Here is a 15,110-nt window from a genome sequence, read left to right on the forward strand (position 1 = left end):
TTTTTATTTATTCATTTTTTCATCATTCCAAAGTGCCGTGAAGAAGTGTCCCTGAGTTGGTGCTCCACTCTGACACAGCCGCAGCTTTGTGTCTGACCCCTCCGCATTGTAAAATAAATCACCGCTGCATTCTTGCTTAAGTGGCTTTTTTTTTAGTGCATAGGAATCCATTTTCCAGTGCCGAGCTCTCCTTGGCCCAAAGGTCATCACAATTTGTGAGCAGCGCATATACACTTTATGCTTTTCAAAAGGGCCCTTTGTAAATATGAAATGTAATAATCTTTCAGCCGCCCGCCCCTCTTGCCTTTTTCTTACCCTCCTTCCTTCTTTTTCTTCCTCTACTAGGCTTTTTGAGGTGCAACAAAGAACACAGGCAGATTATGTTTCTCCCCGACACTCTAAGGAAATTCCAGCTTAATAGAAAAATTGTGAAAAGCTGCGCAGATGATCAAAGTTTTAGTAATCAAATAACAAGAGCAGCGAAGAGAGGGGCTGGAGTGAGACGCTCTGTTCTGTCTCGTCTCATTTAAAACAAACCACCTCCCCAGCCTCTGGGGAGAACGAAGCCGATTTCATTCATTACATGTGTGATTAACACCAGACACACATGCACATACAATCTGTGTGAGAAACCCATGCTGATGTCAGTACAGTGAAGATGTGCGATGATCTCATAAACGATAAAGGACAGAGTTGGGTGATGCTGTTATATTTTGCCTGCTTGGTTTAATTAAAATAACATCAGTAAAATGTAATCCATGCAGATTTCAAAGATGCATATTTATTAAAGACAGTTCATGCATACTATCACTGACACAAAATTACACTCGGAATTAACTAATCATTTTAACTTAGAAAAAATAGTAATAATAAAAAACACTGTCCAATAGAGCATATGTATGAAAAATATTAAATCAAATAATTATGAAGTATACAAAAACATTGAACCTTCTAATTATACACTGGACATTAACCTAATTTCTTAGCATTATTAGAATTTCCTTGCTTTTGTTATAATTTTGCAAACTGTGTTGCCTCTTCAAAGATTTTTAATTGCACAACAAAGGTCCTTATTATTCATTTTCTCTCTCAATTAGACCTCACTGCCATGGCCAGCTCATTGTTTTCTGCTTTGATGACCCTTTTCCCCTCCATTGTCCACATTCCAAGGATGTCAGTAGGTGCTGGAATATGCTTTCATATGGAAATTGTGTTCCCTTTAGTTGACATTGATTTTTTATCAACATGGAAATCTTAAAAAAAAGCATTAAATGGTGAACAAGCACGTGGGATGAGATCCTGCGTGATCTTAATTCTGCTGCATGAATCACCATGCTTATTGCAGTAATATTAAGCGGTGCCATTACCCCATGTGCATTTGTTAAGCTTGGTCTACGCCTCCCAAGACTTCTGAACTTATTTATTTATTTATTGACACAGTGCTGTTGCCTCTGCCCGCCTGTCAGGAGCGCTCGGCTCGCAGCGGTGACGGTGTGTATGCAAAACGCACCCCGGTGTGTGTTTCTGCACAGTAATTTATGAGCGGAGCGGCACTTAATGAAGCCATAAGACATAATGCATATTCACTAACACGGTGGGTGGGGCTGCTGGGCTCTGGGCTGACTGCATCTCTTGACAGGGATTTGCTGCGAGAGGCTGCACCTGGGCTTAAACAAAGGACAGAAATTAAGAAAACAAAAGCCAAATATTCAAGTATATAACATTTCTTTGTATGTGGACATAACCTTTACATACTCTTTTCACTTTTTTCAACATTTTCTGTAAATCTAGCTTTAGGCCTGTCATGTACAGGTTGGGGTCTGAAATTGAACAGAGTGGAATTAAATATTATATTATTATATAATATATTATATGTTAATCCCTATTATACAGGGATCTAAATAATACACTAATAAATAGACAAACCTTAACACTCTTTATTCATTGTTGTATGAGAAAGCACCACTAGAGGGAGCAGCCTGATTGCGCTTTATTGTACACAAAACCTACAGATTTATGTATTATTGCTCACTTACCATCTAACAAATTGATTATTTCAGTGCATCGATTATATTGATAAAATAATGTGGCATTCAGTAACAAATACATCAATATTTGTGGGGGTATAGCTCTGTGGTAGAGCATTTGACTGCAGATCAAGAGATCCCAGGTTCAAATCCTGGTGCCCCCTTAAGAGTACTAGGGACAGTGGGGGCCTAGCGGTTAAGGAAGCGGAAGCGGAAGCGGAAGGTTCCCGGTTCAAATCACTGAGCAAAGTGCCGTCCCCATACACTGCTCCCCCTTGCACCTGTCATGGCTGCCCACTGCTCACTAAGGGTGATGGTTAAAAGCAGAGGACACATTTCATTGTGTCACCGTGTGCTGTGGTGTGTATCACTTTCACGGTCATATTTTATGACCAAACTGGTAAATGTAGTTTAAAAGTCACTATGTATGCCATTCATCTTTAATCTTTTTCATGCTTTATGCTTTTACAGTTTGCATTATGCATTATTTTATGCTAATTTTATCATCTTTGTTCTGGTCACTTAATGTTAGCCAATAAAAAAACACTACTTATGACATAGCAGATTTTGTTATTCTGTTAAAAAATACTCATTTATGGGGGCATCTTGTCTGGTTTTATATTCCACACCCAAAAAGCACTCTTGGTGTGTTAGTGATCCCTCATGGTACAAACACAGCAGTGAATCGCTTTATACATTTATTTTGGGCAGAGCGACCGACTCCACAGTCTGTCACCACAGCAGCACCCTGCAATACATTGAGTGTTTTACCTCTACCAGACCACAAATGTAATCTGCTCTGCACGGGTGGTCTTTTTCTCAATAGCTTCATCGCTGTGTCCTAGCACAGGTGACAGATGATGGCTGAAGGTAGTCTCCTTTAGTTTGCCCGTCCCGTGTCACTTTCAGGTCCTATTACCCGTGACAAACGGAAACATTTCAGCCCTGCCCTGCTCTGCAGCGTTCTGTGAAGCGGGCTATTGGTGACATGGATGGAGATGCCTTTACTCCGGATTTCATGCTTTTGGTTATTGTTTCGATATGGGTGGAGCAGAAGGTGAAATGTGTGTAATTTTCACTTAAATTGTTCTATTGCAGGTTCGAAGCACTCTGAAGAGGATTAAGGAGAGGAGGAGGGCTCTGAACTTCTCGGTGGGTTGTTATTAATAACAGCAACACCAACAATAATACTAATAATAAATGATTGTTGTCATATACACACATATTGACATATTGTGATATATTGGACATTTAAGGAGTTTATGGCTTTCTTCTTAGTGTCTGTGATGGAATAATGCTGATCCTCTTAGAACACCAGAGAACATTTTGTTTTAGTTGTCCTTGTGGATCGCTTACACACACACACACACACACACACACACACACACACACACACACGCAGAGACACACTTTTGTTATTTTCCTCCCCTCCACACCCCTGCAAGGGCTGGAGCACCTTAATCCCTGCCGTGTCAACTGCAGCAGCAGGGGTTACAAGTTTCTAATCCTGGGATGAGCCGTCCACTGACATTAAACTGTCAGGCCAGTATTTATACCGCCGACTGCGGCTGCTCCCCGCAATCACTTAGGCCCTGCAAAGTGGTTTAAAAGTAGTTAATAGCCCCCCCCCCAGCACCCAGCACTCCTCCCCTGTCCGCCTGAGCCCCCACCCACCCCTCAATCTACACACAATCACACACACACACTGTGCGCCCCGCCACCAGCTCGGCCCTTATGAATGATCACATTAACTGGCTTGCGGTTGTCACACTTTATGGCTCATAGCAGTTTGTCCCAGTCCGCTCGCCGCACCACCAGGTCATTGAGAGCGGAATGAGACCATTTCTAAAGGCAGATTGATTTTAGAATATCGCCCCAGTTGTTCCCTTTGACCTCCCTGACAGGCTGCCACTGTAAAGATTGTGACTTGTAAAAAAATGCCTCCGGTCTCCCTCCGCAGCCCTGTGGGTTAGCTGATATATTGTGTGCCCATATTATCTGTGCAGGGGAGATCTTTTTTTTAATGCCTGCTGGCAATTTTCCAATTTCAGAGTCCACATCGAGTTTGCTCATGCAGTGGATGTTTCTTAGCTAATGGTATTTCGCGCCATAAATCTGACAGGAATGCTATATGTGCCCCAGTGTCTCTAAAGCACAAGCCATTGTACCCCATATCACAATACACACCAAAAGTCAACCCTCTGATCCTGTCTGTATCAGTGACATCGGCACATACCGTGTGCAAAAATAATTCCGACAATGGTTACTCAGCGCCATGCACAACTATAATTTATTATTCAGTGACTGCGTGTTACACATAACTAGATGGGACAGGAAGAGTGGAAGCATTCCCATGCCATACCACTATGCATATGCATGTTGTTGTGATTTCAGGAAAAAAATGACATTAGTAAAATAAAAAATCTCAAACGTTTACTGCAAATAATGCCCTTAAACAATGTAATGTTCTTCAGTAGAGTAGCAGATTTTTTACATACATATTACTGTATTGTTTGCTTGGAATTGACATTTTTTTGGTGCATTAATATATATATATATATTTTTTTTATGTAGACCTAGACATTTATACTTAACTAAGATGGTAGGGTGGTAGTAGATCCAGGTTCAAACCCCACTTACCACCACTGTGTCCCTGAACAACACACTTAACCCTGAGTGTCTCCAGTCGGACTGCCCCCGTAACTATGGATCTGGATCTGGAGAAGGGTGTCTGATAAATTCTGTAAATGGTAATGTTAAGGAAGCACCACTAGATGGAGCTGTCTGATTACAATAATGCAAACCTTTTGTCAGGTCATAACGAGTCACTTAGATTGTTTTGTCTGGATTTGGACAGAAAAAATACGTTAAGGATGTTTTTTTGTCCTTGCCCTTTCCACATAAGAAACAAAGAGGGTTGGTAGGCGGTAACTGAGTAGCTTTCACTGTAGTCTGTTGAGAAGTGAGTTGACCATTTTTTATTTTGTTTATTTGTTTTTGTTTATTTTATGTTTGTATTACTGAATATTGCTGAAATGTTATTGCTAAAAATGTTAGTTAAAAGCTGACATGAAGTCTGTCTACCTTTGAATCTGTTCTAAGGTCCTTCTGGTACTAACTCACCATACTGGGCACTGTGAGTGTGTTTCCTCTTTAGTTAAACCCCCCCATTCCCCCCACCCAGTCTGACCAGTGTCTCCAGGCTGCTTGATACCAACTGTCTTGTGACCCTGCTGACCTCCTACGTGTACACACACACTGCCAGATTGCTTTGGTGAAATAAAGCTGTCAGTTGCACCGCCCAAATAAATAACGAGCACTTCTCAATACCTGGAGGTCCGTCCTCTGACAGCCCTGAAATATAGATATAAATTGGAAGTGGATTAGTTTCTTGATCCTAATTCAAGTTTTGACAAGCTATAGGATGTGTGGGCCTGTGTGTGTGTGTGTGTGTACGCGTTTGTATGGCAGTATATACACACCATTTTCTGGATATCTGCATTGGGTCATGTAGGCCATAAAAATAGTTTTGTGATGTTGGTCCAGTGGTCTACACTGCTTTGAATTCCTGCATGACAGGCATATCTAGCTGAAGAATCCTGACCCATGACAGCTTCTAGGGAGTTTTCCAGAGCTCTTTGAGGATGGGTTGTTTCTATATTTTTATCCTTAATAACTTCTTACATTTTTTTTACATTTTTTTTTTTTTAACTTTGAAGGTATTTGTTCTGCTAGAACCTGAGCAATTCATATATTAATTAATTTTGAGTGAAATGTTAGTTTTAGCGAAGTGTTAGCATAGTGGTTATAGTGTATTAACTGGTCTGCTGTTTCTAGATCACAGGTAACACACTTACCTATGAATGAGAGGACTACTGAACTGTCAGTACCATTGTCACTAACGATTGTCCCTTTGTATTAGAACATAAACTAAATGTCATTCAATGTTATGTAACATCATTAATAATCAACACTTCATAGTTAGAAATCTCAGTTCCAGATATCTGTTATCTATTTTCTGTAATTGTGCAGCCCTAAAACATATAGATGACTTGGGAAAGAGTATAGTATATTTTCTGAGATCTAGAAATTTATACATCTTGATGTCTGCTGACATCATTCGAAATATGTCATAATATTGTTTTGGAAGTGAATATGATCCTGTTCCTGAATAGGTATCCATTTGGTTTCCTGTGAAGGCTTCCTGTTCACTTCCTCTTCCTCTCCCAGAACTGTGCCAGCTCCAGGCCATCCAGCTCGGTCACCAGCTCCCGTCCAAGCAGCTCCCCCACACCTGGAGCCCAGGGCCTGACTCTGTCATCCCACTGTGACAGCACCAGCCTGGACGAGGAGAGCGCCACCTTCACCAGCTCCAGTGAGTACCTCCACACACAACCATCCTGTGTTCTCAGCCAGCTCAAGATATGTTTGATATACACAACTTCTTTTATGTTTTTAACATGTGATAATTATTGTGAGAACCATGCTGGCAAAATATTTCAGTGAAAACCATCCCACCAAGCCATCACCACTACAAAAAGAATAAAAACATCACAACAGCAGCCATGTATTTTGATGTGTGATTATTTACTCGGAGACTTGACCATGCTGGTTGGTGTAGATTTGTTGTGACGCTCGCGGCTCATGAGTGCATGCATGTGGGATTCAAATCTGCCATGCATTATGGTCACGAGAAAGGAGTAGCAGTTGACAGGCTGGCTGAATTCCAGCCTGACAGCCCTTTGGTTTCAGACTAACGTTGTCCAGATCCTGACAGAGAATCACTTCAGTCTTTATTTCTGACCCTTGAATTAGATTTGAGTCGCATCGCAGTAATTGGTGTGGAGAGGGGGGTGATGGGAGCTTAGAAGCCAGAAAAGAGGCATCAACATGGGAAGCAGGTGGGACTATAGCATTCCATCTTGTTTAGATCACATTCTACCATTTTCTTAATGATCCAGCCAGTCAAAGAGATGAAACCAAATATAAAAACTTAAATTTGAAGATTTAAGTGTATGGGGTATTAATGACCTTTTATTGCATGATATTACAGATATAAAAAGTTAATTCATGGGAAAATGAATGGGAGTTGAATGAATGGCTGGAAAAGCTGAGTGAATAGGGAGTGAAGGAATATGGGTTAGATGCTTTATTGGTTAATGACCTTTCATAGTGGACCTGAAGAAATTTTCCCTACTGAATACATTTATACCGTATATACTGAATACCGTAACATAAATTGGAGGATGGGCTACTTAATTGCATGTTATTGTTTCGTAAAACCGTCTCATTAATTTCTGAAACGTGTTGTAATTTGCCTGTATTCCTATCTCTCACATCTCTATCTGCAAAAATATGTGATACGTGATGCATTGAACAAGAAGGAGAAGAGATGGGGAGAAAAAAAACAGAAATATTGATTGTCAGACAGTATTATCCACTCCATTACTTGGGCGAGTGTCTCCTCTCATCGTAATGCTAACTGGATGCAAATTCGAGGGGAGCTCAGCCAGGCATGATTGAGCATGGCAGAGCTCCATTCAGGCCGATGCATATGCAGCGCCAGCGCCACTGCAACTAATCATCCTGACGAGGCGCGGCGCGGTAAAACCACGCAACCTGAGCAATGATGGAATATTTGTTTGTAATACCGAGCAATTTTTTCAGTGCGTCAGTGCCGGTCGGAGCTGGGGAGGGCCTGGGAGAGAGCCATATAAACCGTGAGGATTTGTTGAACTACAGAATGTGTGTGAGAGAGGGAGAGAGAGAGGGAGGTCGCTGTTCTGCCTATAAGCAGAATGAGTTTCAGCCACTGTACGTGGAAGGCCTTGTGCTGTAACAGATGGGTCTCGCCTCACAATAATCAGCCTCTAACTGATTGTTGTGTCTCTTATGGACAAGGTCAAGTCATTTTTTCAAGGCAGGCATACATTTAACTAAATCAACCTCATTTACAGGCCCCCTTTTTGATCGATTTGTCACCTTTTACTCCTGTTGGATAAGAATTTGCATGTTATAATGGGCATGAAAATAAATATAAGATATATAAAACAATTAGATTTAAGAATTCACCTTTTTTCACATTGCATGTTCATGGAGTATTGCAAACAGTTAAATATTTGTGCTGAAATGCATTCTGGAACCATATATGTAATTATTATTTTTAGTATGGTGGTTTTAGTACCCAGGGCTAATAATATGCACTATAATATAATAATAATAATAAAAAAAATTATATAATAATAAAAAAATACCACCATAATTTCATCCAACTAAAATTGTTTAAGACTGGTTTGGTGGTTTTAATGTTGTGGCTGAGTGGACTGTGCAATTTGACATTCAAATATAGATTAGATCCTTATCTAACTCACCTTGTGAGCCCATATTTTGCCCAACTTTCCCAATCCCTACATTTAGTCGCGCATTTTTACGATGATCTCTGACATGACGTGATTCTCTTATTGTTGCACCCTGGAGAGATTACAGCATCAGGGCTCCAGGCTCATCTGTGTGGCCCTGTACACACCCAGCCTTCAATGTGTGTGGCTGAACAAAAAAAAAAAAAAAGAGCAACATAGTATTTTTCATTGCACTTTACAATGTGAAGATTTCTGGTCATAGGTCAAGGGAAAGTTAAGTTATGTTATGTTATGTCATGTTCAAGCCCCGCTTTGTGTGCCTTAATATGACACTTAACTCCTGGAGTTAATGTCATGTACTGTCTACACCTTCTCTTGGATATGCTTAGAGTATATTGGGATTGGGATTTGAACCTGCAACCTTTTTTAGCTGCTATCAATTAATGCATCATTAGCATGTTAGTACAAAGTACCGCCAAAGCTCCACTTAGGTGCCACTAAGCAAAGTACCCCCAAAGTAGCCCACTGCTCTCTGGGTGCCTTTCATGGCTGCTCACTGCTCACTAAGGGTGATGGTTAAAAGCAGAGGACACATTTCATTGTTTCCCCATGTGCTTTAGAATGACAATCATTTTACTTTCAATGAAAGCCTGGTGCCTGGTGTAATAATGCAATATTTAAATTTCAGCGTATTCAGTACTGAATGCAAATTTAAAAATAAGTCATATATTTAATACAGCAAGTTATGCAAATATATATACATTAGCTTTAACAGCCCCATAACATGCGATAAATTAATATTTAGCTCATTCAGCTCTGATTTTATTATCTATTAATTTCATGCATAAGAATATGCATTTTATGTATGTACTGTATTAAAAAAAATCACCTTGGACCAATTGTACCTATAAAACCAATTGGATTTGGAGCGTACTCTCTGGCAGCGTGTTTAGTGTCTTGCTGATGGGATGTGATTCGCAAAAAAACATCTGGTGGAGCCAAACAGGGCCCTGAAATTATGTCAATACAAAACATGTTCCCTGCTCTCTCGCTTCCTCTCCCTCCGACTCTCCGTACATCTTTATTCATTTCCCCCCTTATCCTTAGTGACTGACAGATAACTGGGCCTGACCTTGGTCCTTGTGCACACAGAGCCTTGTGTTACTGCGAAGATTTTTTAGTAAATGCGTGGGATCGGATCAGGGCAGCACCACTCCAGCGTTGGGGGCTTGAGGACTTGATTATAGCTTTTGCAGTGTAAATAGCCAAATAAACAGCAAAGTGTTATGGCATTTTTTTGCAGTTTGTTTACATTCATGCCTCTCCTCTACGATGGGCCTGCTTCCCACTCAGTTCTTCTTTCACTTCGCCTTTTTCTACAGACTGACACGTATTTATTGTAATGGACTGAAAAAAGCCCCAAAACTTGCCAAATCCATGTTGTAGCTCTTACAGTCTGTAGCACTTACAGTCTGTAAGCTTTTCAGCTGTAAGAAAAACATTTGTAAAATATGTAATATTATTAAGTCACATAATTACATGAACATAATATCACTTATAACACACATAATATTGCTCCTGCATGTATATATTGTCTGTGTTTAGGCAAGTTTGCCTAAATATAACAGGGAAGAAGACCTATTCAACCTATTCAGGGGGAACAGAAAAATAAAGTGACTGGAAAGTAATTTTTATAAATTGTAAATAGCAGTAGTAAGTGCTGTAATAGAATAAAACAAAATAGAAAATAATAGAATAGAATAAAATGCCTTTTGTTGTCACTATTCGCATGTGCAATGAGATTAAAACCATATGCTTTAGTGCAGACACGTATATAGAAAACATTACAAGAAAAATACAAAATATACAAAATACAATAAGGTGTCAGAAGTTACAGAAATTACAAAAATATACATATGGGGAGAATAAAGGATTTACATACAATGTGTGTGGGTTGCACATTTTTGCACACGATTATGGGTGCATGTGATGGATGGCTGAATGTTGATCTCATATAAATCATATATATCATATAAATCATATATATCATATAAATCATAAATCATATTTTTCATACTCATACGCCTACTTTTCAGAACTCTGTATGTGTGTGTGTGTGTGTGTGTGTGTGTGAGTGTGTTTATGCCTAGTGGGTGGTGCAATAGATGGCAGCCCATGTCACACCTTTCCTCTGAACTGCACCTTTCCACCTCTCCATTCCTCCTGCCTGGCAGCCTCCTGCTCCATGTCCCGGCCCTCTTTGGCACTAATTCCTGACAGATGTCAAATAAACAGGCGTGTGGGCCGTGGCTGCAGGCCTGGGGTTCAGATGAATGGCCTCACATGGTCCCCACACCCTCCTGCCCAGACCTCATGATCACTAATTCTTCATTTCTATCCAGTGACACAGCAGCAACATTTTAGCTGTTTTGACTGATCTTAGTCAGAATTTTAAACTATCTTAATAGCAATTCCAGCAATAAGGACAAGTGACAGGCATAATTGAGGAGGTCTGGTGCTTATGCTCATGGGAGTGTTTTGTTGGCCCGTTTTGGGTCCATGTCTCCTCTTCATGGGAAGGGTCACAGCAGATCAATACTGAGTGATTGTGAGGGGTCACCGTTATGCTAGATAGAAATAATGCCTTCCAGGACGATTGACAGAAACAAGCACTATGTTATGAAAATTAATGAATCATTTGATATGACCTTAGGTCACCTTATTTGAGTCCAAGTGAACACTTACAAGATATTTTGGTGAGGCATCATAGTGTCTCCACCAAATAATGAAATAACGTTGTAAGAACGTTGTCTGTCCCTCTACAGGAGAAGGGAGGATCTGGAATTGTGATCCTCTTCTCCAATAAGCAGATGACTTGCATACAATCCTGTTCTGTTTTATTATTTTGCACCTGGAAAACTTCTGTACACCTTCTTATTCTGTGTTAAACAGAGCAGTAGTGAACACAGTCAGTGTTTGCACACAGTTCTAAATTTAGTGTCTCCCAAGGTTAAGATTTATCAATGGTCTACTTCGAAAGCTACGTAGATCACCTTGGATCCGTTTCTCCACCTTAAACATGGAAACACTAAACACAGCGATGACACCCGGATTTGCTAAACCCCCTATCGTCGTCTGCTGTATTCATCAGTGTACCCCAAGGTGGGGTCCAGACATCAGCCAGACAAGCCCTCTGTGCCTGACGCCCCCGACACCAGCCAAGCGTTTAACCCCTGTTCTCAGGAAGCCCAGATCAAGGCCATCGATCAGCCCTGCGTGTCCCACAGGGGTGACCTCCCGTTGATCCACTCATGTCACTGCAGCTCCAGGGAGTATTCCCGGACCGGGAGGGGGGGATGATAGAGGTGGTGGGGAGGGTGAGTCTGTTGTGAGGTTATTGTGGAATGGGCTGCAGGTACCGGGAGGGGGGTGGGGGGGAGCTGACAGGACTCTAAACCAATGGTGCATCGCCGCAGCTCTTCTCCCGGCCGCACTCAGCCATACATCAGGGCAGTGAGGATGGCTGACCGGCTGAGGGTGACAGGGGAATAACATCCCTTTCTCCTCAATCGACAGGGGCCATAACTCCTGCTCCTCCAGGGACAGATTGAGAAAGACAATAGCCAGGGGCTCTGATGCAGACAATGCTCTTAGGAGAACTGAAAGTTAAAGAAGCCGGCATGTGTTCAGGTGTCCAGCGAACACATATCATACACGCATATACCCTGGTTGCCATATTAAGAGCCCTGTTTGCATTGCATTGTGACGGGGTTTGTGGCCTCCTGGGAGTCTTCAGCATTATGTCTGGTGGTCCAAGGCAAAATGAGAAAATTACATGATTTTGTTCTTTCAAAAGGAGCAAATAATAAGGTGCTTGTCAAACGTATTTTGGTCATATCCTTCTTTTACAACAGGCATGACAAGCTAAACCTAGTCTGCAAAATCACAGTAAACGTTTTACCATATTTGTCAGATGCCCTTATCCTGAATGACTTACAAGCTGTAGTACAATCAGGGGGATGGTCCCCCCGGAGCCAAGTGTCTTGCTGAGGTACTTAATGGTAGCAAATGTGGTTTGAACCCTTTTAATTTGTGTCTTATCCACTTGGTGATTGTTTTGATTTGGTTTTGGACTATACAGCATTTTACTGGCACATGGGGTTTGTACACCTCTTGCAGTGTCAGATTCACCCTATCTGCATAATGCCTTGTCTAATCATCAACTGCACCTGTCTGTCTTGATCACCCTCCTGCAATACCAGGCACTAGAGCTGTAAATCATGGTGCAGGTCGGGTTCGGGGTTGCGAGGTTAACACGATCTTCCGGCCTATAGTACCTATCCTTTCTGTATTGACTCATTTGCTTCGATGTTTGGTAAAAGTGTTTCGCATGTTCTAAATTTGTTTTATTAAACATTCATTTTTTAAAAATGTTTAAATGCAATTCTCAGCCATCGACATCAGGTGATGCATTTCTAATTATCGTGAGAGAGATACATGCTGAGTTGGTGAAACAGAGGCAAGCAGCTGGCGATTATGTTCCAAACCCACTAATTTCCCCGCAGTAGTCTAGTGCTCGAAGCGTGCAAAAAAAGCCAGACTTTTAAAAAAACGTACTTGTCGGCTCGGGATGTGTCAAATTCAGTCAGGCTTGCCTAAAAACTTAAAGCTGTACCGGGCTGTTTAGTACCTTGCCGATTTTTGTGTTAACATCACATGGTTCATGGTTGTTGCCATTTGTGTATACTCTGACTCTGAATCCCACTCTGAACATTGAGGGAACATCTGGTGACTGACCGATCTTAGTGTGTCAGTTTCATTGTTTTAGACCGCCATGTCAGTCTTCCTTGACCCTTGGGCCTTGACCCTTGTCTTTTTTGTTTATTAATAAAGTCCTGTTTGCTGAATGCTCTCTTCTGGGTCCTCCATCTCCACGACATGACATGGAGTTCTTATATGGTTTGATCAGCATGAAAAATGGTGTTTCAGTCAGATGGAGGCTCTGGTTATAATTAGAACATTTCTGCCAATTTTTCAATAAATCAAATTACAAGTAATTTTCTACCTGCCGAAAAATGAACTGGTCAGAATGTCAAAGATGTTATCAATCAATCAATCAATCAATCAATAAATTTTTATTTACATGCCGCTTTTTACTGTGCACATTGTCACAAAGCGCCTAACAAACAGAACAGCGCTGAAAGCCCCATGTGAGCAAGCCAGAGGAAGCAGTGGCAAGGAAAAGAACTCCCTCTAACAGGAAGAAAACCTTGAGAGGAACCTAGACTCAGCAAGGGGAACCCATCTTCCTCTGGTCAGCACTGGATTACAATGAAATTCATCCAGAAAATTATGGCATATAAACGTTATTGCAGTCCACTTTTGTATAATGAATTAGCATCCCGGTAGCGTGTTAGAGTCCCAGCAGGTGACTATCAGGTGGGGTCAGCAGAGGGCAGTAGGACAGTCCATGGAGGTCAGCCATGTCACATGATCACTCCGAACCAGGAAACTCCCCAGGCAGGACATACCGTCCACAGTGGAGTGGATGGTGAAGGATAGAGAAAAGAGTGCGGTAGCTATGAGTAGCTAATATTTATGCCTCTTTGCTGCCTCCCATCTTGGCACATTTCTGGTACATGTTTGTACAGCAGTATTCCACACCATGTGGAAAAATAGCTCAGTGAATTTATATACGTTAATAATCATGTCAGCCACAGTTGACCAGAACTGGTACACGCATGCTGTATGTACAGAACACACCCACACCACACTGCCCACTGGGAGCATCTTTTATAGCTTTGTCGATTTTCCTTTGGCTTATTGAATGTGTGTTAATGTTTTTTTCTTTACTGTCTCTAGTGTGTCTGTGTCACTGTGATGAATGTCGCTGTATAAAAATGGCTTATTTAAAACTCCCGTGCTTAAGGAAATCATGCTTCATAATGGGCCGTGCTAATGTGCATGGGAGATTTATTGCCCTCTGTTTTTGTGTTTTAAATATATAACAAAATACTGTGGCCAGACAAAGATTGTATACAGCATCCTTTAGGACTAAGGGTGGCCAGTCTTGTCCAGAACGTTCCCTTGTTTGATTACTGAGGGTCCTCTTAAAAGACCAACATACTCACAGACCCCACTGAGGATGAAATTGGACACCCTTTGTGGGGTTCTCCAGCACCCTGGTCCCCGTCATCAGTGTGTGAAGGTGAACTTTCCATGATTTTGGAGATTTATTGGCCAAGTAGATTTACATTTAAAGCAGGGTTGTTAAATCTAACTCCCCTGCAGGTGTTTTCACCAGGTTAATGCAAAAGGTTGCCTCAAAAACACACAGCGGCCTGTTAATGGTCTCATTTCTTTCTTTCTTTCTTTCTTGCTTTCTTTCTTTCTTTCTTGCTTTCTTTCTTTCTTTCTTTCTTTCTTTCTTTCTTTCTTTCTTTCTTTCTTTCTTTCTTTCTTTCTTTCTTCCCACTTCTCTCACCTCTTCTCCAGCCAGACACCTGCTTCACTGAAGGTGAAAGAAGTGCTCACTTGAGCTCATTGAAAAGTAGATGTGACAGTAAATTTTTCAGCCCCCGAGATGGGAGATCTTGTTATAGCAGTCAGATATGGGGGTCAGGGCAGTGCCTGTTGATGATTGAGGAAAAGAGAAGTAAATTCATTCTGCTGCCGGCACTTTGTCAAGTGCCAGTAGCTTACCGTTGAGAGCCAGTCACCCATC

The 15,110-nt window shown here is 41.3% G+C and overlaps 1 protein-coding gene across 1 annotated transcript in view; it reads left to right on the forward strand.

Annotated features, from left to right (window-relative positions):
• The window catches only part of LOC114769042 (adhesion G-protein coupled receptor D2), a 56,967-nt gene that overhangs the window by 26,501 nt on the left and 15,356 nt on the right, over positions 1 to 15,110 (forward strand). The window contains exons 22-23 of the mRNA XM_028961720.1: positions 3,126 to 3,179; positions 6,258 to 6,402. Of these exons, the coding sequence (XP_028817553.1) occupies positions 3,126 to 3,179; positions 6,258 to 6,402 (199 nt within the window). The remainder of the gene's footprint in view (positions 1 to 3,125; positions 3,180 to 6,257; positions 6,403 to 15,110) is intronic.

Source organism: Denticeps clupeoides, chromosome 19 (genome assembly GCF_900700375.1).
Source record: "Denticeps clupeoides chromosome 19, fDenClu1.1, whole genome shotgun sequence".
NCBI classification, from domain to species: Eukaryota; Metazoa; Chordata; class Actinopteri; order Clupeiformes; family Denticipitidae; genus Denticeps; species Denticeps clupeoides.